The sequence below is a fragment of the Rousettus aegyptiacus genome, unplaced genomic scaffold, assembly GCF_014176215.1.
Source record: "Rousettus aegyptiacus isolate mRouAeg1 unplaced genomic scaffold, mRouAeg1.p scaffold_m13_p_6, whole genome shotgun sequence".
Classification (NCBI taxonomy): domain Eukaryota; kingdom Metazoa; phylum Chordata; class Mammalia; order Chiroptera; family Pteropodidae; genus Rousettus; species Rousettus aegyptiacus.
This window is the reverse complement of record NW_023416309.1, coordinates 66,304,624-66,328,320: the sequence shown is the minus strand read 5'-3', so window position 1 is coordinate 66,328,320 and position 23,697 is coordinate 66,304,624. Positions and strand designations below refer to the sequence as shown.

General features: G+C 33.6%; 1 protein-coding gene and 1 pseudogene across 20 annotated transcripts in view; both read left to right on the top strand.

Moving 5' to 3' along the window:
• NCOR1 (nuclear receptor corepressor 1) overlaps window positions 1-23,697 on the top strand; it is a 171,474-nt gene that overhangs the window by 93,662 nt on the left and 54,115 nt on the right. For 9 of the 20 annotated variants that reach the window (XM_036223863.1, XM_036223862.1, XM_036223861.1 and 6 more), the window contains 7 exons: window positions 2,887-3,104; window positions 4,704-4,778; window positions 6,522-6,661; window positions 9,861-9,987; window positions 16,425-16,977; window positions 18,988-19,117; window positions 21,490-21,685. In XM_036223863.1, coding sequence (XP_036079756.1) covers window positions 2,887-3,104; window positions 4,704-4,778; window positions 6,522-6,661; window positions 9,861-9,987; window positions 16,425-16,977; window positions 18,988-19,117; window positions 21,490-21,685 — 1,439 coding nt within the window. The remainder of the gene's footprint in view (window positions 1-2,886; window positions 3,105-4,703; window positions 4,779-6,521; window positions 6,662-9,860; window positions 9,988-16,424; window positions 16,978-18,987; window positions 19,118-21,489; window positions 21,686-23,697) is intronic. The other 11 variants (XM_036223879.1, XM_036223877.1, XM_036223870.1 and 8 more) reach the window with 3 other exon arrangements.
• LOC118604811 lies at window positions 20,206-20,325 on the top strand (annotated as a pseudogene).

The window sequence follows — 23,697 nt, the reverse complement described above, 5'->3', positions numbered from 1 at the left end:
TTCATTAGTATATAATGGATAGGTTAGAGATATATGAGTCAGGGAGGCTGTTCTAAAAGACTGGGATTGGGGTTCTAAGGCACTGAATAGGTATAGTGATAGTAGAAATAGAGATGGTGAATTAGTGGGAGAAATATTATGGATGTGGAATAACCAAAATTTGGCATTAGATCACATATAGGAAGTAAAGAAAAGGGAAAGAGCTAAAGATATCAAATGTGGAAACCTGAGTGATTATGAACATGGTGTACTGTTAACATATGATTGAAAAGTGAGTTGGAGCAAGAACTAGGGTGGTGAGGATGAGCATATTTTTGGATATAAAGGGGAAATCCAGGTGATTATTCCAGCAGGTAATTGGAAAGACAAGTATCTGGATCTTAGGAGATTTAGAAGATGGAATATGAGTCTAGTAGAAATAATATGAATGTTAAGGCCAGAGTGAGCCTTGGGAAATCCATATAGTAAAGGATAATGGGGAAAAGGCAGTTCCCAGAAAGATTGCCAGAATAGGGATATTAGGAAAGTGTGAAGTCCTAAAAGCTAAGTTGAGAGGGATATAGAAACAATTATCCATAGTGTGTGTCAGCTGCAGCAGAAAAAGTAATGCAACAAGAAAAGGGCATTTGATTTTGCAGTTTTTAAGTCATTGAAGATTTTTGACAAAACCTCTTTTATAGAAGGCTGTAGCAGTAGCCAGATTGGGAAGGGAAAAAAGTGAAGGGAGAGAGCTACATGGTTACTTCAGGGGTAGTTTATAACTGAAGGGGAAATAATTATTCTCGAATGATTTTGGGGCGCGGGAGAGGGGGAACTAACTTGGTAAGCCACAAACAGGTCTTTGCTTTAAGTAGATAAGTTTAAAAAAAAAAAATCACCTTCCATTAAGCAAATAGTTGAGTCTTTGAATATTGCCATCTCTTTGATTAATTTTTTTTAAAAGGTATATTAAGCACCTTGCTTTTAAATATAACAACCCTGGGAGATGTGGCGCTCCAAAATTACATATAGTACTATTGCTATTGATAGTTATGACCATTGATTATTGTTTTTTCTAAGTCCCTGAGACTATGAAAAGCACTTTATAGCCTGAAGGAGGTTTAGCCTTAATAGTAGCAAACACCTATGGTGCTTACTGTGTTCCAAGCACTGTCCTGAGCATTATTATAAATTAACTTCTTTAATTCTCACAATAGCCCTATGAAATATCTATTATTATCCTCATTTTACAGATAAGGAAAACGAGGTCCGTGGCAGTATGGCTGCTTGTCCAAAGTCATCACATGTATAATAAATTGTAGAGCTCTGGCACAATCCCAGACAGCCTGGCTCCAGAGACCATTTTCCTAACAAAAAGACCATAATGCCCTGTTTCTACAACGTTGTATAGATTAATGCCACAGAAAGGGTATTTGTCATGGAGAGCATCTGTTTCAGCTTCTTCATTTCACAGAGGAGAAAATTTATGTAGGAGCAAAGGCCAGAAATCCAGGACTCCTGCCTTTCGGTGTACCCCACTGCTTCTGGATTGTAGGTTAAGGAGTTTTCTCCTGCCATTTACTACTTCCTCAGAGAGTGTTCTTGTATCCAAGTCAGGTGATTTGAAATGTGTTTAAATTTTAAGTCCATTTGTCTACGGCCATGCCACCCTGAACAAATCCGATCCCATCTTATCTTGGAAGCTAAGCAGAGTCGGGTCTGGTTAGTACTTGGATGGAGACCACCTAGGAAGACAGGGTGCTATAGGTATTAAAAAAAAAAAAAAATTAAGTCCATTAATGCATCCCAAACAGTGGACTGATACTGGTCTGTGGCCTGTTAGGAACTGGGTCACATAGCAGGAGGTGACTGGCGGGTGAGCAAGGGAGATTCATCTGTATTTGCAGCTGCTCCCCAGCGCTAGCATCACCACCTTAGCTCCACTTCAGATCATTAGCATTAGACATTAGATTCTCATAGGAGCACTGGTCCCTAGTGCTAAAAAGATTGGGGACCACTGCATTAATGAATAAAAGAGACCGTTGTGAAGTATCTTAATTTGCATCAGTCAAAGCTGGTCAAAATTGGGCATGACAGAAGTTTTGATAAAATTTATCTTAGTAACTGAGGGTTTGGGTAGTTTTGTTCAATTTCTTTTTTCTTTTTTCTTTTTTAATTAGAAATATTGCCTAGCTTTATTTTTATTTTTATTTTTTATTATTATGGTGACATTGGTTGATGAAATCCAGTAAGTTTCAGGTGTACAACTTAACAATAAGTATATATATTATAATATGTATATATATTGCATATGTTTACCTCCCACAGTTAATTTTTCCTGTCACCACATATTTAACCCCTTTTACCCCATCTATTTCCCTTCCCCACCCTCTCTCTGGTAACCACTAGTCTATTGTCCATGTCCATGATTCTCTGTCCTGTTTGTTCTGTTTATTTGTTGCTTTTAGGTTTATACCACATATAAGTGATGTTATGTGGCTTTCAACTTTTTCTGTCTAGGTTATTTCGCTTAGCATGATTATCTCGAGATCCATCCATGTTGTCGCAAATGGCATTATTTCATCTTTTTTTATGGCTGAGTAATATTCCATTGTGTGTGTATATATATATATATATATATATATATACCACAGCTGCTTTAGCCAATCATCTATCACAGGACACTTCGCTTGCTTCCACGTCCTGGCCACTGTGAATAATGCTGCTATGAACATTGGCGTGCAAATATCTTTATGGATATGGGTTTTCAAGTCTTTTATTCAATTTCTATTTAAATAATTTTAAAATAATTTTCTATCGAAATTTTTAAATAATTTTCAAAGCTACCTTCTTTGATATATGTATACTTTTAAATCACACAAAATTTTCATTTGCTTTTGTTTCCAGAGAAAATACCAAGGAAAAGGACAAGACAGAAAGTACAGTAGAAGAAACTGAGGAGAGAGAGCAGGCCATGCCCCGGGGACGAAAGACTGCCAATAGTCAGGGCCGCCGAAAGGGCCGAATCACCAGGTCCATGACAAATGAAGCTGCTGCTGCCAGTGCTGCAGCTGCAGCCGCCACTGAGGAGCCGCCACCGCCTCTGCCACCACCACCAGAACCTAGTAAGTAGACAGCTTGGGCGAGTAGGCCAACCTTTTGTTTCGAATTCTTTGTTAGTGCTCGGGCAGGGCAGGAGAGATCTCTCGATACTGACAGCATAGAAATAATCTGAAAGTCTAGCTTTTACATTTTTTAAACTTTAATATGAAAGGTTTTTTGAAAAAGAACAGCAGCCCCAATTTTGCTAACCTAACATAGCTGTTTTTCTTTTTACTTACATAATCCTAGTATACATGCTACTTTGTTTTCTGATATTTTAACTAGTCATATATAATGAATATTTTCTAACTTCTAAGTGATCTCCCATTTTTACTTTTCAATGGCTGTGAACCATTGCCATTGTGTTGTCCCCTGAGACACAATTTCCTGAACTATTCCCTATTGCTGAATGATAAGGCTATATCCTTCACCCCCTTTAAACTAATATAGATATAGAACTGCAATTTTAAAAAACCAAGAACATAGCATTTTTTTTTTGTTAAATTATTTATTAATGGTAATAAATTCTTAGACAAGGGAATATCGAGACTAAGAGTCCAAGCATTTTTCTATTACTAAAGTATTATCTCAGTTTATAAAGGGATTATGTTAATGAAGAGTACCACCATTGGTGGTTTAGTGGTACCCATTTTGCAATTACGTTAAATATGAAAGAAAACACAAGTTCTGGGAATGACAAGAAGGTTGTGAGGGAAATAACTAGACAAGTAGATGGGGGCAGATCATGTTGGGCCTTGTTTTAACTATATCATACTCTTTGCTTACAAAGTGAGCTTACAAAGGTTTTTAAATAGAGGAGTACTTTGATTAGATTGGTGTTTAGAAAGATAATTCTGATGACAGTTGTGGTCGTTAGAATTAGGGACGGAGGAAGAGGAACCAGCTAGAAGAGCATCATTATGCATTTGGTGGCTCAGGCAAGGAGGGAATAGATTCAGGAGATTAGAATTGACACACATCATTGGATATGAGTGGTAAATGGGAGGAAGGATTCAAAAATTAGTCTGAGGATCCTATTAATAATTTGAGTGACTTGGCGGCTGATAGTACTATTAGTTGAAAAGGGGAATATATAGCAAGAGCTCATTTCAGGCCTGATAGTCTCATTTTTTTTTCAAGTAAAGGAAAAAGTATTTAGTTTATGATCCATCTGTGTTTACTAGATGTCAGGCACTGAGGATGAACATAAGAGTCTCCAAGAGTGAGGAGGAGATGGAGGTTCAGAGAACAGGAGAGAAGTAGGCTTGGACCAGAAGGTGGAGGGTTGTTTCTTCCTTTGACACTTCCACAGATGAAAGTTGGAGTACTAATATGTGGGGACGCACTGGGTGAGGTGGGACTTCTTAGAAAATAAACTAATGGTGTTCAAACATATAAAGATGGATCTTTAAAGAACATTGAGAAAGATCATAACACTTAGAGGTGTTGAATTTTTTCCTCTAGTTTGGTGGGGGAAGAGGCTGAGACTATCCTGTTTCCATAGTTCCTGTCACCAAATGCTTTAAACAGGCTTTATGTCAGAAAATAGGTTACAGATTACATGGTTGGTTCCATATTATCTGTAAATGAAGGATTTAACTTAATTTTTCTCTGCCTTATTGGGTTTCTTTTAGTTTCTACAGAACCTGTAGAAACCTCTAGATGGACAGAAGAAGAAATGGAAGTTGCTAAAAAAGGTAAATATAGTTCAGGTTCTTTTTGTTTTTAGAGTTATTAGTAATAAGTGAGATAGAGCTAGATTTTGGGGGGAAAAAAAGCCTTCCGCAATGATAAATAGAATTTAGAAATAAGAGGGCTTTTTTTTGATGGAATGGTATTTTATAAGGTACTACAAGTGTGCTCACTTTTTGAGGGGTTTAAGTTTTCCTCTTCAGTTTTATTTTGAATTCATTTTATTAGAAAGCAAGTAGGCTATATTCACTTTTCCAGAATAGTTGTGATTAAATGCTATGAAAATTGTTTTGGAAAGTATTTTATGCAAAGTCTAAATTTCTATTATTCAAAAGTTGCACTTAATAGAATGGTAAACACTGTCAGTTTTCAGTTGGTAAGGCATTTGATTATAAACTAGTTAGAAATTGCACCTTGATTCAGAGGAGAGAGTATGAACTTTGTTTTCAGACAGATAAAATTTTGAATCCTATCTCCGCCACTTTCATATAGTCTTGCGGCCGTGGTCTTATTCTGGAACACTATAGATCTTGTATTTTTCTATTGTTGCTTATTGATGTAGTGATAAATTGAACTAAACTTTCTAATAGGATAAATAACTGGTTTATAAATAAAGAGTAATTTAATTTTGAGAAAGATTAGTTAAAAATTTACCTTATAGTTCTTGAGAGGAATTACTGTAGTTTAACCTTTTAGTGATACGTGGAAAGATTTACTTTCTATTTAACAGGTAATGAGTGATATATTTAAAATCATATAAACCAACTTTACCAAAAATACAGCAGTTTAAAATGTTCTGTCTTTTATTTGAAGTTTGCCATAATTAGAAAATTTGTGATTTGTCATGATTACATGTATAAGTTTTTAATGATTCACATTCTCATCTCATGGTCAAGTGACTAGATATTAGCTATATCATAGGGTGATCTTTTTCAGGTAAATGTACTTACATACACTGTTTAGTCACCACTCTTTTCATCTCTTATTCATTATATCAGGCAAAATTTATAAGTGATCTTCCAGTTATCATTATTAAGGAAGTTGCTAGTATTAACCTTGGAAAACTGATGCTTTCCTATAAATTCTTAAATTTCTACTGGAAATTCCAGCTTAGGTACAACTGTATCTAGAGTAAATCTCTGTCTATACAGCTCTTACGTATACATATGCATGTATATACTTGTATTCCTTGCACATATGTGTTTGTGTATGCACATACATATTATTTGAGTAAAGAAGTGTCACATAGCATAGGTTTCTGTGATACATTGTATTACAACAGATTTTTTTTAACTGGTTAATTTTTTTGAGAGCATTTCTTGATTGTGAGTGGACTGAAGACATGCTGAGTCTTTATATATATCTTTATGTTAATCATTTATGTTCAATTATCTTATCGATATATTGTTTCCAGTACCTAATTACTGAGTTTGTAAGTGTTCAAGCAATTACTCTATGTTCAGTGTTGTCTTAGCCCTCTAAGAGATACATAAAGATAAAATAGAGCCCTTTCATTAATGAGCAAGTTTTAAATTTGGGTAGAAAAATAGAGCTATCAATGAGTTTTGTGCCAATACATATTTCAGTAAATATTGAAGTGTAAATAAATTTCCAATTATCAATAAATAATTGGAAACACTTTTGTGTTAATGATTGTGAATATAGTAATTAAGTTTGTTTTATTATTTCTCTTGTTTGCTTTATCGGGTTACTGTTCAATTAAAATTTGGTCTGTTTATAAAATATAGGTCTAGTAGAACATGGTCGTAACTGGGCAGCAATTGCCAAAATGGTGGGAACTAAAAGTGAAGCTCAGTGTAAAAACTTCTATTTTAATTATAAAAGGCGCCACAATCTTGACAACCTGTTGCAGCAGCATAAACAGAAAGTAAGTATATCAGGAGTGGTGAATCTTTTTACTTCCAGTTTTTTGTTTTTTTGAGCTTCATAGATTGGTTTTGAAACTTTTCTGTATACTGTATTTTATTTATTACATTTACCTATAAAAGATATGCTAGTTTCTTGGCACAAGATGACTATTTATTTATTTATTTCCCAAGGAGTAAAATTTCTGTTAATAGTAATGGAAATTCAGTACTTTTGAATTACTGTAGACTGGATTTGAAAAATAGAAGCATTTGGAGTTTGAATCAAAAACTTTAGTTGGAGTGCTTTTGATCATATTGAATGAGTTGATTTGGCATATTACAAAATATTTTCTCAGAGATAAATTCCATGGGTAAATATTAAAGACCAGAAAGTATAAGATTATTGAAAGTTTCTTAACAAGGAAGTTTCAATGTTCTCAAAGTCCACAGAGCTCTTTGAGGATTCCATGAGGTCAGAACTGTTTTCATAAAATCTTCAGATGTTATTTATTTTTCCACTGTATTGACATTTGCATTGATGACAAAGCAGTTCTGAGTGAGAATTCCGGTGCTCTAGCATAAATTATGGCCAGACACCTCTTGCTAAGTAACTCAAAGTATTCTTTATCTCAAAACATTTGCAGTTAAACAAACAAACAAATGCCCATCTCATTTAGGAATGCCCTGGATGAAGCAATAAAAATCAACTTTAATAAATCTTGACCCTTGAGCACATGCCTGTGTGATGAAATGGAAGTGTACATAAAGCCCTTCCACTTGCTACTGAAGTATCATGGCTATCTACATGAAAAGCATTTTTGAAACTGAGTTCCAAGTGAACTAGCTTCACTTTTTTTCATTGAATATCATTTTTAGTTGAAAGAATGACAAACCTATGGTTTTTTAGACTTGAATATTTGGCAGACATTTTCTTGCATGAGTGACCCCGTCTTTCAAAGAAAACAACCAATACTCTTTATTGCCACTTTAAAATTTTGAGCTTTCAGGCAAAAATTAGAATTTTAGAAAATGTGTATCCCTTACCATGAATTTAACATCTTCCCAATTCTGACTTTTCCTATGAGATCAGTGGTAATAACTAATGTGATATTTTTAATTTTAAAAATCTGTGTAACTCAGTAGTTTCCAAATCAGACCAATTCATAATGTTACAGTGAATGTCATATATGGCTAAAAGATTCACAAAATGTTTTGTAGTACACACTTAACTTCAAGATATACAAATGGATTTTTAAAAGGGTGCAAAGAAATTTATTGACATGGTTTTAAATTTCACATTGCAACTAACCTTTAAGAAATAACTACTTGCCATGTTTTGGTACAGTATCAAGGAATAATATTCACAGTATTTGAAAAGACTTAAAATATGCTTCTGTTTTCCAGCTACATATCTCTGTGAAGCCAGACTTTTTTTTATGTACTTCAACCAAAACAATATTATCGCCACAGATTAGATTACATGTAGAAGCACATTTGAGAATTCTGCTATGTTCTATTAAGGCAGACATTAAAGAGATTTTTAAAAATATAAAACAATGCTACTTTTTCAGAGTTTTTTTTTTGTTTGTTTTGGAAAGTAATTATTATTTCTTTAAAAATTTTTTTATGTTGATATGTAATCAGTTTATTAATTTTAAATGAATTAATATTTAAAATGTTTCTGTTTTATTTTCTAATATGGTCAATATCTGTGTATCTATATCTCTCTCATGACTACAAACTCTTTAGGGTCTTGAATACTTTTTAAGAGTGTGTGTCCTTAGACCAAAAAGTTTGAGAATCATTGAGAATGATAGAATGGGCAATAAAAGGGCAGATATTTAAACTGACTTGAAGTTATAAGAGTATGTGAAGTATAACATTTATTTAAAAAGTTATACAAAAAGAGCTTTTAGTTTAAAAATAAGAATGCAAGGGTTAGAAATATGCTGTAGCCACATAAAAACATACAGGAAAGAAAACGACAACAACGAAAAGCCTACTGACAAGAGAGAGTTGACTTCAAATACCATCTGAAACATTTTGGGAGAAAATCAAGTAAAAAATAAGTCAGCCATGGTTTTTAAAAGATAAAAATTGTATTAGGGCTTTCCAGAGAAATAGAACCAACAGAGAAAGGTAGATAGGGTGTGTGGGTGGGTGGGGGTGTGTGTGTGTGTAGAGAGAGAGAGAAAGAGATGGAGACAGGGAGGGAGGGAGAAAGGGAGAAAGATTGAGATCGATTTATTTTAAGAAATTGGCTCATAATTTTGGAGGCTTGGTGAGTCCAGAAATCCTGTGGGATAGGCTGACAGTCTGGAGACTCAAGCAGATTTTCTTCTTGCTAATGTGTGTATGTTGAGGGCTAGGAGTCTCGGAGCCATCAATCTTAGTTCTGTTAAGGCCCTCAATTGATTGGATGAGGCTTGCCCCATCCACATTATGGAGGGTAATATGATTTACTCAAAAGCTATTGATTTAATTGTTAATCTCATCCAAAAAACTCCTGCACGGTAAATCCAGGATAATGTTTGACCAAATATATGAGTACTGTGACCCAGCCAATTTAACACATAAAATTAACCATCACAAATGTCTTTACAACTTCAGGCTCTGATCATTTTAATTACAACTGAAATAATAGGGATAGTGGCTTCAATTGTTGATCTAGAGTGTTTTATCTTTGTTAAAAAGATCTCAGGAAAATGTGACAAAATGTCTAGTAGCTGTTAAAGCTCAGTGGGAGATATATATAGGTATTACATTTCTGTGTATTTGAATTACTACATTGAAAATCAATACTATCATATAGTTAAGAAAATGCTTGGAAATATAGTAGATTATTGCATGTAAAGATTCCACATTTAACACTTGTTTTTTTTTTTAGAAAATAAATATGCTATTTTTATTAGAAAATACATTATTTGAAGGGAGAGGAGTTTCGTGATTTTTGTATAGTGGCAAATAGTTTCAAAAATGGTTCAGATGCAACTTTTGATCAATTTAATGAAAGTTATTCATCTACACAAAAGTCCGGTTAGCAGTTAGTTACCTAGTAGTAACTGCACTTTAACCAGAGCAGTTGTCAGACACACAGCCTTCTTGTTTAGTATATGTGTATACATCAATGTTCTGTGTTATGTCAGATATGAAAAGAATTGTTTCTCTCCTATTATTTAAATAATGAATAACCTATGTTAAAATTTTTTACTTCTCTAGACTTCACGAAAACCTCGTGAAGAGCGAGATGTGTCTCAATGTGAAAGTGTAGCTTCCACTGTTTCTGCTCAGGAGGATGAAGATATTGAAGCCTCCAATGAAGAAGAAAATCCAGAAGACAGTGAAGGTATCTCAGAATCTTAAATTTAGTTGTTTGTGACTTCTCCCAACCCGAATATGTAATTTTTAGCTTAGTCATTTGACTATTTAGAAATTGCTTCATTAAGGAAATAGTGTATCAGTGTTTTCATAGCAGAGACTTTAAACTGGAATGTAATGTATTTATTAATCCAACCAGCAAATATTTATGGAGCACCCGAGAAGGTCCAAATGCTAAAACCAGAACATCTTAAAAATGGCAGTCCAGCTTCAAGCACTTTATTGCCAACATCAATAAAATGACCGTGTATCACATTACCACATGTATTTATTCAGTTGGTATCATCAATTATATTTCTCTCTTTATTCCATTGAGTTTATTGTAATTGTTCAAAGACTTACATATGTCATGTTTATGTTTTCACATAACAAGAATTAATGACCCTAAAAGCCCCGGTAAAAAAAAAAAAAAAGTCAATCTAAGAAACTTAGAAAAAGAAATAAAACCCTTTTGTTACTTCAACTAGTTAATGACAGCTTTCTGAGAAAAGTAAGTATTTTCCGGGTGTTGCTAGTTTAAGAAAAAAAGATAACTTATATATTTCAATTTACATTGCTATTAAAGTTTCTGTGGATTTCTTTTCTAAATTGGGGATTTTCACAATGATTTTAGTAGTTCTTTATATATTATATCTAAAACATGATGTTTTAGACATGCAAATGTTTTCTCCAACCGATCCACTTTATTTTGTTTGTTTCATTTTTAAATTACCAGAGTGTAAACTTCGTATGTATTTGGAGATGCTTATATTTTCTTTGTTGTCTCTTCTATTTTAAGTTTAGGAAGTTCTACACCTTCCAGAAATTTAAAAAATATTAGATTTTGTTTCATTTTTTTCCCTATAGATTGTTCTTACTAGAGTTTAAACTTAAAAATTGTCTTGAAAAGGATTCCGGCTTTGAATAATAAGTAAACTTTTTTTCTGTGTAGTTTTGTTAAAAATAAGATAAAGAGAATATTGGAGCAAATTCAACTTGGGGTAGTATAACACTGCTGCAAACAATCCTAGTTCATGGTACTTCTAAAAAAGTCATCAGAGTTTGTTATTTTTAATAATTTGTACTTTCATGTGCATCATGGGTTACAGAGGCGCATGAAGCCCATATTAGTCTGCTCGAAATGTCATAACAGAATATCACAGACTGGGTGCTTTAAACAACAGAAATTTATTTTCTCACAGTTCTGGAGGGTGGAAGTCCAAGATCAAGATGCTGACAGGGTTAGTTTCTGATGAATCTCTCTCTCTCTTCCTGGCTTTCAGATCACTTTTTGCTTTGCCCCCTCACATGGCCTTCCTTCTGTGCACATTTACTCCTGGTGCCATTCTCAAAAAGACCCCAGTCTGTTGGATTAGGGCCCCACCATTTTGACTGTATTTAACTTTAATTACCTCCTTAAAGGCACTATCTTTAAATACTGTCACATTGTATAGTTAGTGCTTTAACATAAATTTCGGAGGGACACAGTTCAGCAAAGCCCAAAGCCTAATTGTCATAAACGTTTATTTCAGAACAGAAAAGCCTATTCAATTATTGGGTAACAGATTCTCCAAAATTATTCATCAAAAGTGACTTTTATCTTTCTGATTTCTTCCTTTGACTTTGATAATTTTTTAAATTGTCAAAGTTATTAAGGTTTTAAATAAAGTTATTAAGGTAATTAGGTTAAATGAAGTATTAAAATAATATTTCTGTCTGATCAAGTGTAAGTTGACATGGTTACATCATATCCATTCATACATGTGGTTGTGTTATGACATCTAGAATAGCTTCCTATTAATAGAAAATGAACTTGCTATTAGAATTATGGGATCTCCATTTCCTTTTGACTTAACTTTATTTGGAAAGTGTCTAAGAAAAGAAAGTACACAGTCCATTTTACATGACCTGTGATTTATTGCTTATTGCCAAACTTAAGAAGACAGTATAGATTTTTCATTTATGTCAGGGCTCTTGCCCGTGGAGAATGAAGGCAGCTGCTGAGTCCTTCCCTGTGTCTGTTTTCCTAGAACATACATCTGACTCTGTGGACATCTTTCACAAGTAGAAGAGTTTAAATCAGAACGACTGAAACTTTGGATTTTAGTCTGGATTTGCTCTTGTTCTCTTGTTTTAAACCATTCTTTAAAGGCTTCTTCCTCTTCTTCCTCTTCTTCTTCTCCCTCCTCCCTCTTATTTGTTTTTTTGTTTGTTTGTTTTTTTAGGGAAAAGAAATAAAAGTTTTATATTTGGCTGGTGCTTGGTAAAGCATTACACTTTATTCCAACTCTTGTGGCCTGGAGGAAGAAAGTAATTAAAAGTGCTTATGTTAAATGTTGTTATCTGCTGCATAATCGCTAAGATGTCTTCCAATTGGTAATATGCCCTTGAATTTGAGGCTTTCCATCACTATATAAGTAGAAATGAGGATAAAGTCAGGTTTTTTTAATTACTCTTTCAACATTTTGGTAGCATCTCTTACTAACAATAATTGCTACCATATTAAGACCTTACTATATGTGAGGTGCTGTTCTGAGTTTTTGTTTTTCTGCTTTTTTTTTGAATTTTTTATTTTTGAGACTTGAATTCATTTGAACTCTAGGTTCTAACTGCCTGCTTAACATTTCTATTTGGATACCTAAGAGCCATTGCAAACTTTTATTTCCCTACCCCTAAAACCTAGTTTTCACCTTTAGTCTTTCCCTAGCTTGATAAATGATACTCTGGCAATTCTCTCTCATATCCTACATTTGGTCCATCAGCAGATGTTGTCAACTTTTCTTTAAATGTACTGTTCAGAATCTCATCCAGTTTCCCTACCTCTGTTGTAGCGCATCTGCTTCTGAGCTTCTTGATTGGTCTGTTTGCTGCTATTTGTTCCAGTATGTTTTTTTCCACCATACATAGCCAGAGTGAACCTTATAAAATGTAAATCAGACTATATTTCTCCTCTACTTCAAATCCTATGATACTTTCACATCTCATTCAGGATAAAAGGCAGAAGCCTTGCTATGACTCATGAGGCCCTACATGAGCTAACCCTTCTATCTCTCTAGCCATTTTTTGAGAATTTTTAAGATATCTCAGCATCTTTCAGATACACAATACAGCATCATTAACTATAGTCACCATGCTGTAGGTTACATCCCCAGGACTTATTTTATAACTGGATATTTTGTACCTTTGACCCCTTCACCTGTTTTACCTACCCTCCTACCTCCTGCCTCTGGCAGCCACCAATCTGTTCTCTCTCTCTATGTTCATTTTGGTTTGGTTTGGTTTGGTTTGTATTTTTTTCAGATTCAACATGTAAGTGAAATTATATAGTATTTGTCCTTCTCTGTCTGATTTATTTCACTGAGTGTAATGCTCTCAAGGTCCATCATGTTATCACAAATGGCAAGATTTCCTTAGTTTTTATGATCGGATAATAATAGACCTCTGTGTGCGCACCACATTTTATTAGCTCATTTATTCATTGATTGACATTTAGATTGCTTCCATGTCTTGGCTCTTGTAAATAATGCTGCAGTGAAAATGGGGATGCATACATCTTTTCACATTGTTTTTTTTGTTGTTGTTTCCTTCAGATATGGTAGTTCTTTTTTTTTTCTTTTTTTTTTTTTGTTAGGTCTATTTTTAATGTTTTGAGGAATCTCTGTGCTATTTTACAGTGTCTGTGCCACTTTACATTCTCACCAACAGCAAACCAAGTTTTCCCTTTTCTCCATATCCTTGCCTGTACTGATTTTTTGTCTTTTTGATAATAACCATTCTAACAGATATGAAGTGATTGCTCACTCTGTTCTAACCACACTGTTCTCTTTGCTGTTCCTGAGCAAAGCAACCCCCACTTTAGGGGCTTTTGCATGTGCTGTCTACAAGGAATGCTTTTTTCCAAAATGTACCCATTGGCTCATTCTCTCATTTCCTTCAGTCCTGTGTTGAAATGTCATCATACCTCTGTGATACCTCCTGACCCACTAATTCCCCAGTTTTGTTATTTATTCACTGCATTTATTACTGCCTGGTATATCCTATATATATTATTCGTCTGTTTTTTACTAGAATATCAGCTCCATTAGATGTAATTTGATTTTTTTTTTTTGCTGTTATGTCTTCAGTGCTTAAACAGCTAAATTATCTTCATTTATCCTAAATTATCTATTGAGTTTTAAAAATGTGTTCCATTTGTAATTATTTTTCTGTATAATATAAGATAGGGTCCATGTTTTCTAAGTAACCAATTTTGAGAGAGCTAGTTTATTAAATCATATTTTACCTAATTTAAAATATCACCTTTGATAAAAATTTTCTATATACTTGAAGAACTATTCTTAGACGTTGTCTTCTATACCACTGATCTATTTTTATTGTTTCTGTGGCAGTTCCAAACATATTATGATACAGTGGCTTTATAGTAAGTTTGAATATCTGGAGAGGCAAGTCTAACTCAGTCTAGTACTTTTCATAATTTTCTTGGGTTTTCTCAGGGACTTACTCTTGTACATAAAATATAAGTCAGTTTTTCTAGTTTAAGAAATTTTCTTATAAACCATTAGGATTCTCGTCAGAGGTATATATTTTTATGTATATTATATATAATTTATATATGTAAATTTTATGGAGATTTAAATTTTTGTTATCTTATAGTCTATTTTAAGAAATTAATTTAAAAACTTTATGCTGCAGTGAACATCTCTATACTGTTTTTAATAGTGGCAAATTGGATCCAATAAGGGAGGAAAGGTAGGGTAAATTTAAGAAATATTCATAGCCACTTATTCACTTTATACTTCAGCCAGTATTTGAGTCTGCTGTGTGCCAGGTACAGTGCTTGTCACTGAGACTTAAATGATAAGCAAAATATATGATGCCTGGTCTTATAGTGTTTATAGCCTTGCGGAAACAAAAAATGTAAAATTGTAACTGTAACCAGTATGTGTGTATAAAAGCCATAGTAGGAAAATTTAACTTTTGTTAAGGAAATGATAGAAGGCTTTTTTTAAAGCATGGGATATTTGATCTAATATCCAAGGGAAAAGTAGGTGAAAGAGCATTTTCAGTGAAAGTAAATGGCATGTATGAAGTTTGTGGTAGAAGATACATGGCACATTCACTAAAACTTAAAAGGAAGCCAGTGATAATGGAATACTGAGAGAATACAGGGTGCAAGATAAAGCTGGAAGGGCTGGCAGGGGCCCACCAGCCTGGGCCATGTAACAAGGCCATACTCAGAAATTTGGAACTTTATCCTAAGATTAATGAGGTTTCATTGAAATGTTTTAAGGAGGGGAGAGAGAGTGCAAATAAATTTTGGTAATATTTGACTTTTAAAATACTTATTCTGGCATTATTGTAGAGAATGGTCTGAAGTGAAGGTGAGAAGAAAATTCATTTTTGGACTAGAATGGCAGTTGTGAAGTTGAACGGAAGTGGATGGATTCAGGGAGTATTTTTAGATAGAAAATTTGTGAAACTTGTTTAGACAAGTGAGAGGAGCATTTAAAAGGTGAATTCTAGGTTTCTGGTTTGTTTAATTGGATAGGAAAGTAAAGAACTTGATTTGGGACTGAATACAATTCCAGTGTAAGACATACTGAATTTGTGATTCCTTTGAGATAGCTAGGTAAAGATGTGAAAGCATTATAAATATATTTATAAAATGATACAAACAATGTGGGGGAAAGACCAGTGCAACAATGTTAAATTAAAAATCTATGGAATACTATTCTAGAGCTTTGCCTTTCAGTGTGGTAGCTACTAGACACATGTGGCTATTGCGCTCTTGAGACTAATCCAAATTGAGATATGCTAAAAATGTAAAATATAATCAGATTTTGAACACTTAGTACCGAAAAAGGTAAAATACCTTATGACTAGTTTTCTATATTGACCATGTGTTTAAATGGTAATATTTTGGACATATTGAGTGAAATAAAATATATTGGCAAAGTTAATTTTACCAATCTGTCTTTACTTTTCAATTTGGCCACCAGAAAACTTTAAAAAATTAAGATATAACTCACATTATGTTTTTATTGGAAGATGTTGTTTTAGAGTGTCAGCTCTCCTGGGTAAAAGAAAAAGCACATAAATGAGCTGGTAGAAACAAACCAGAAAGTTACTATTTTGGGGAATGTTTTTTTTATTAGTTTTTTTTTCTATTCTCTTCATTTTTCAAATTTCATATCCATTATTTTTATACATTAAAATATTTTACACTTTCAGTTTTAGAAGGTCAAGAAAATTTGATCTTTCCTTTGCATACTCTGTAGAAAATTTTAACTTCCCTAATGGCAGTGATACTTCAATGAGGTCATCAAAGGAGCTATAATTCATCCCAAACAACTTTCAAGCATGGCTTCTGTCACCACCTGAAACATGTTCATTATCAGATTTTTATGCTGTATCATTATCTTTAAGGTGCTGAAAATAGTTCTGATACAGAAAGTGCTCCTTCTCCTTCACCAGTTGAAGCTGTCAAGCCCAGCGAAGATAGCACTGAAAATGCGACTTCTCGAGGGAACACTGAACCTGTGGCTGAGCTCGAGTCCACCACTGAAACTGCTCCCAGTGCATCTCCATCTTCATCAGTTCCAACTACAAAACCAGCTGAAAACGAAAGTGTGGAGATGCAGGCGAATGACAGCATCACTATTGAGACAGCAGAGCCAATGGATGTTGAACATCAGGAGCGCAGTGCTGAAGGGACTTCTGTTCTTGATCTCCCCACAACTACCAAAGCAGACTCTGTAGATGTTGAAATGAGGGTGCCAGAAAACAATCCATCTCAAGTGGAAGGCAATACCAAAGAAAGAGACTTGGAGAGAGCCAGCGAGAAGACAGAGCCTAGAGATGAAGATTTGGTGGTGGCTCAGCAAATAAATGTCCAAAGGTCTGAGCCACAGTCAGACAATGATTCCAGTGCCACCTGCAGTGCTGATGAAGATGTGGATGGAGAGCCAGAGAGACAGAGGTGGGACTCATTTCTTAAATATTATTCTATCTTTATTCTGTTGGTTGCTGACTAAATTATAGAATGGTACTGGCTACAGAGTGTCCTGTATAAATATTGGCAAATTAAAGGTAGTGTGTATGTTTTTAATATTGAGTTATGAGGCCATTTATCCTTTTTAACCAATAATAATGTAATCATTTATTCATGAAAAAGATTGTATGTGTGTGTATTTTTACATAAATTGTTGCATGCATTGCATATGATAGCAAAAAAGGGTATTTCACCTGACAAGATCGTGAACCAAACAACAGATGACTTCTATTCCTTTTTATGGAAGTAGTATGATGAAGGTGAAGGTGAGAGGCCTTAGCTCCAACTTTGTTTGCTCTAAGACCCTGTGGCCTCAAAGCAAGGCCCACCGTACCCCCTTAATATTAGATGTAAGAAAATACTGAGAGGAAAAAACATGTTAAGTGTTCTGAAAATAATTTAGAAAGCATAATTTAAATACAAGTTAATGGTAATTATAATCACTTTTTTATATCAGTTAAAATTTTAGATTATTCATATTTGTAATGTAAGATATCAGGTATAATACAAATTACAAGTACTTTTAGTCATTAATAATATAAAATGTATTATATCTTTATGGTTCTTATAAAAATTATAGTAAAAAAACATTTTACAGGAATACACACTACTTCATTTAATATATTTGAGTTCCTAGGTATTTCTTTTTCCTTGAAAGACATGGAATCACCTAGAATCACTGTAGATTATTGGATTGGTGCAAATTCTAGAAATAATTTTTTCGATCCAAACCTGTCTTTTTTCATTTTTATCCTCTTTTTAATAATAAAAAGATAAATAAACCACCCAACAAATAGCCGAATTCTGTTCAAAGCTCAGCTTTCATAGTGTGTCCTTGTGTCACTGTGCTTTCAGTCCATATCTAGTATATTTTCCATCTTAATTACTTTAGTTTATTGAGATTCGATACTAGAATAATAATAATCGAGCATTACAGTGATGATTTCTCCAAAGAGATTTTTATGTAGTAGATACTAGAATTTTAATCAACGAGAATTGAAATAAGATAGAGGTTCTACTTAACCATTGGGTTTTCCAGAAAATTCAACCATCACACAATCCTTTTTCCTCATCTCACAATAATCTAGCTTTTAATAGTCCCAGATTTTGACTGGAGTAAACATAAATGGATTCAAACTGTGTAGTCCCTTTTTAGTCATTCTTTAATGAAACATCTAAAATAAGGATTTTCTGTGTTTTGCACTGTTGGTTTTGGTAACTATATTTATAAAGGAAGGAAAAATTAGGATGGCAGTTATCTTACCTGAAGAACATCCTAAGAGATGAACATGATAGTAATCTTGAAATTCAGAAATTCTTTGGAAATATGTGGTGGTCTCTGAATGACATTTCTTTAGTTTACATCACTTTCAAACTATCAAAATGACACTTTAAATTTCCTACATCTTTAATATCATCTTATGTAAAATATAACTTGTTTTCTTTCATACATTCTAATTTTCTTACCAATTTATACCTTTTAAAATGCATAACTGATTAAGCCTGTAAGGTATGGCACTATTGTACTATTTCTCCAGTCATATATTGGGCATCCCAAATTCACATATCATTATAGAAAAGAAGTGAAGCCAGTGGAATATAAGATGGCAGAGACTGTGGTAAACGGAGAAATAAGTGCCTGTTTGAGAGAGCAGCTGCTACAAGTTCAGCATGTGGTTGCTATGGGAATGCTGTTTCCAGCTTGTTATTTCTTTCCATGTTTCTTGAGAAACCAGGAGTCTGGAATTTTGAGTGAAATTCTCAATTTTAAAATGGCAGTGGTTCATTCAAATGTTTTAAGGGAATGTAGAGTACAACATAGGGAATATGGTTAATGGTATTGTGATAACTGTATGGTGCCAGATTTACCAGGGGGATGGATAACTTTGTAGATTATATAAATGTCTTACCACTATGCTGTACACTTGCCAATTGCAGAATATTTCCTATGGACTCAAAGCCTTCTCTGTTAAACCCAGCTGGGTCTATACTGGTTTCATCACCAATAAAATCAAATCCACTGGACTTGCCACAACTTCAGCATAGAGCTGCTGTTATCCCACCAATGGTAAGTTTTGAATATGAGTAAGAAAAGGAAAGGTGAAAAACAAAGACCTTTAGAGACATTTCTTCTCCTTTAATCAGTACTTGATTTTTTAAAAAATTGTGATAAAAAACACAATGTAAAATTTACCACTTTAAGTATATTTAAGTGTACAGTTCAGTAGTGTTAGGTATATTCACATTGTTGTAAAACAGATTTCTAGAATTTTTTTTATCTTATAAAACTAAAATTCTATTAAACCATCACTCCCCTTTTTCTTCTCCACCTAGCCCTTGGTAACCACAATTCTTTCTGTTTCTGTGAATTCGGATACTTTAGAGACTTCATATAAATGGAATATACAGTATTTGTCTTATTATGACTGGCTTATTTCACTAGCATAATGTCCTCAAGGTTAATCCGTGTTGTAGCATGTGTCTGAATCGCCTTCCTTTTTAAGACTGATACTGTCCCATTGTATGTATATACATTTTGTTTATCCATTCATCTGTGGGATATACCTGTTACTTTTTCAAATGGATTCATTGTGATGGTTGATTGAGATGGTCATTTCCAAGTAAGAAAAAATATATATGATGTTCTAACCATAAATATTAATAACTTTAGTTTTTGTGTTGTTTTGCTATAAAACAGCAGAAGAATAAATAGGTTTTGAATATTTAGAATGAAGTATAGAGATTCTGGCTAATAACTTCACTATAAAGTTTCAAATCTAGTTTTATTTACATTTTACCTTAATAATCTCTAAAAGTTTGACTCCTTTTTGATAGTGAATTCCAGTCTTGGGTATTGTTCTTTTACTTAGTTATTATGTTCTAGCTCTTGCTTCATTTCAGAGGCTAAAAATTTGTTTCTTGTCTAATATGATTATTGGGAAAAGTTAAGTGTGTCCTTATGATAGGCTCACAAAAAAAAGCATTAATTTATTCATTGGTTTATTAAAATGTATATTTATTGGATGTCTGCCCAGTTCAAGACAATATTTTTAATGCTGTATGGAATATGTACATATCACAATCTCTGACTTCAAAAAACTTAGAGATTGGTCTTGGTAATAAGGCAGAAGAAATCATGACAAAAATTAAAATGAGGTCTATGGCCATGCCACTCTGAACGTGCCCGGATCTTGTCTGACCTCAGAAGCTAAGCGGGGTTGGGTCTGGTTAGTACTTGGATGGGAGGTCACCTAGGAATACCAGGTGCTGTAGGCATGGTTTGTTTGTTTGTTTGTTTGTTTGTTTTTTAATCAAGAGCTTCCTTCTTAATGAGACACAGAAAGAAGGCTCTCTGTAGGAAATAATATTTTGGTTAGACCATAACAGTTCATTTGGCTTTTTATAGCAAAAGGAGAAAAAGCCATGTTTACATACAAGCTAAAGCACAAAAGCAAGAAAATTATGTGTATGTTCTTGGTCAGTGAAAAATTCTGCTTATAAAAGCAGAAAAAAACTATTAAAGTCTTTAGATAACAGGTCCTAAAAACAGATCTCTTCTCTTCCCAGGACTGTTTCTTAGATAATGGACTGGATCTCAGGGGCTTTTTATTTAGTATTGGACACAGCAGATTGAGTCTTTCCTTCATGAGAAAATAAAACAAATAATTGCAAATTGTCCTGTTATATACTGTGAAAGAAATAAGTTGACTGCAGTATGAAGGAAAATGGGGAGGGCATTACAATATTTTATTGGATGGTTAGGGATGGCATGTCTGAAGAAGTATCATTTAATTTCCTTCTGAAAGAGAATTGATGTGTTAATGAATTGGTTGTGGGAGGCAAGATTGCTTAGTCAAGAATGACTGCCAGGTTTCTGGCTTAAGCTATTAAGGTTGCATTTTCTAAGATGGAGATCACTGAAAGAGAAGCATAGAAGCATTGAGTTTAGAAAACAAAATTTCCATTTTGGATATTAGTTTTGAGGTGCTTTGAGATATCCAAGTGGAGTTATTAGGTAGGTAATTTTATAAGTGTGTAACTTGGAGAAAAATGTCTTAGAAATAGAAATAGAAATTTATGAATTGTTAACATATAGATAACATTTAAATCAGAGAAGTAGATATGATTGCCTGGTGAGAGGACATAGAGAGAAAGGCTGAGTCACTAGGGATTTGGCCATCTGACCATCATATGTTAGGAACAGACAAAAGTATTTTTATTTCTGATTTTTATTTCCCTTATCATAACTTTTGTTAGTTTGTGTTGAGTTCTAAAAGTAACTGTTTAGCATTTTAAGCATCAGACCTGACAATTACTTTGATTTAAAAAATGGTAAAATCACTTCAACCAGTAATATTACAGAAATAAGCATAACTCGCAACAGATAGTAATTATTATTATGTTGGCATAGTGTATTTAGATATTTTTCTCTTCTTGTAGGTTTCCTGTACCCCATGTAGTATACCAGTTGGAACTCCAGTGAGTGGCTATGCCCTCTACCAGCGACACATTAAAGCAATGCATGAGTCAGCACTGCTGGAAGAACAGCGACAGAGGCAAGAACAGATAGATTTGGAATGTAGAAGTTCCACAAGTCCGTGTGGCACCTCCAAGAGTCCAAACAGAGAGTGGGAAGGTAGGTAGAGCTATCACCATAAAGAACTCGACTGAAAGGAAACAAGCTATACAGGTAGTGTCCTCTGTGCTTTGTTATGTATCAGCATATCAATTGATGTATTACACTTTTCCCAAACAGATAAGATTTCTTTAAATTGACTGCAGTTAAACTCTTAAGTAATACTAGTATTTTTGAATTTTCTGTTACTCATGTTGGAAGACTGTATTAAAGCCATGCTTTATGCTCCATTCATCTGAGTTTTCAGAGTAAGTATGAATTGTCATTCTGTTCTCCATGCAGATCATCTGTATCTGTATCTGGGTAATATTCTAATTTCTATGATGTGATGAAGACAACTTTGTGTAGTGTGTACAGCCAGTCAGACCCTGACTCAACTCTCACCCCAGCAAGCATTTACCAGTTGCGTGGCCATGGGCAAGTCACTTAACCTTTAGTTTTCTCATTTGTAAACTGCAAATGACCAGTACTTACCTTGCTGGGATTATAACCTGTAAGAAAAAATGAACATTCAGTATTTTATAACACATGGCTCAGCTTTATGATATATGATAGTTCATACTAATTAGTATATCAGTATATACATTGTATAAATAGATACTACGAAGGTACTGTTATCATTATTATGTCACTGTTACTTCAAGTGACAGATTTGAGTTGTGCGTGCTTTTTTTAGTTGGTGCATAATGTACTTCTTTCTTAAAAAAAAAAAAAAAGGGGAACAATTCCTAAATTTTAATAAGTTCTTCTGGCTGGCATGTTTAGAAAATGGCACATGTGTTCTGGTTGATAGTAAATTTATGGACCATATGCTATAACATGCTTAGAATATAAGAATATTAAAGTCTTCTGTGATTATGGTGTAATTTTCTTTTTTGCACTGATTCAGAAGACTCTTTGCAGTACTTTATATAGATGAGAGCTATTAGTTATAGAACACCGTGCATTTCAAGGGCTATTTAATGTAAAACGGGAACTGTGGTATTCAACCGATCTTGCCGACTCCATACTCCAGTCACACCAATAATGAGTTATTAGTTACATGACACACTGAACCTCCTTTGTTAAAGTTTTAAATATAAGATTGTTAGTGTTTTAAATGTAAACCTTATGCTAGTAAAAATGTATTATTACCAGAGTGATAATACCCGCCAAGGCTGGGTATGTAATAGGTACTATCTGAATATATCTTGAAAGAAGGTAAAAACAATGATAAATTTTGGGGTTTTAGTATATTTCATTTAGAGAATCCTTAATTCCTAACTCAGTAATTGACATAATATGTACTTAGTAATTACATGTTGAAGGAATGAAATAAATGAACTAAAGAGCATAAATGGATTTAGCAGAAGTGCTTAAGAGCATTCCAATTAGGAAAGAATCTGTCATTACAAAAATGATAAATTATAGAATAATTTTCAAGTCTGTCGATCTATTTCTTACATAAATGATGTAGAATAAATTTCATGAGGAAGAATTAAAACCTAGAAAAAATGACATTCAAATGATATTTGCTGAACTCATGATAAAGCTTAACATTATGCAATTAGTAATGTCTGGATCATCCTATATCATATAGTTATTTTAGGACCTCAGTATTTTTTCTTGATCTGCTTTACAAAATGGGTTGTATTGGAAACTGGAGAGACTGGAACCATGTTAGAGCCTCAAATTCTGAGATTCCAAACTGTGAACTGCATTTCTCTGTGGTCAGTAACATTAATCTATATGGTTTAGATCTGCACGGTGTCCTAATTTTTAATCATAATGCAGTGGTCTTAAAACCAAATTGTATTTATATTTTTGATTTAACATGACACCAATATATTTATTAACATGACACTAGTTTGGTTTAAGGCAACTCTACGAACTGGGACAGTTGATTACATTTAGCCCAAGGTGTTAAATTTCATTTTAACTAATTTACTTAGTATGTTCATTCAGGAATTTATTTAACAAGTACCTGAAGTTTCTCCTAAATTTTATAGCTATCCTATAGTTCATTGCGAAGG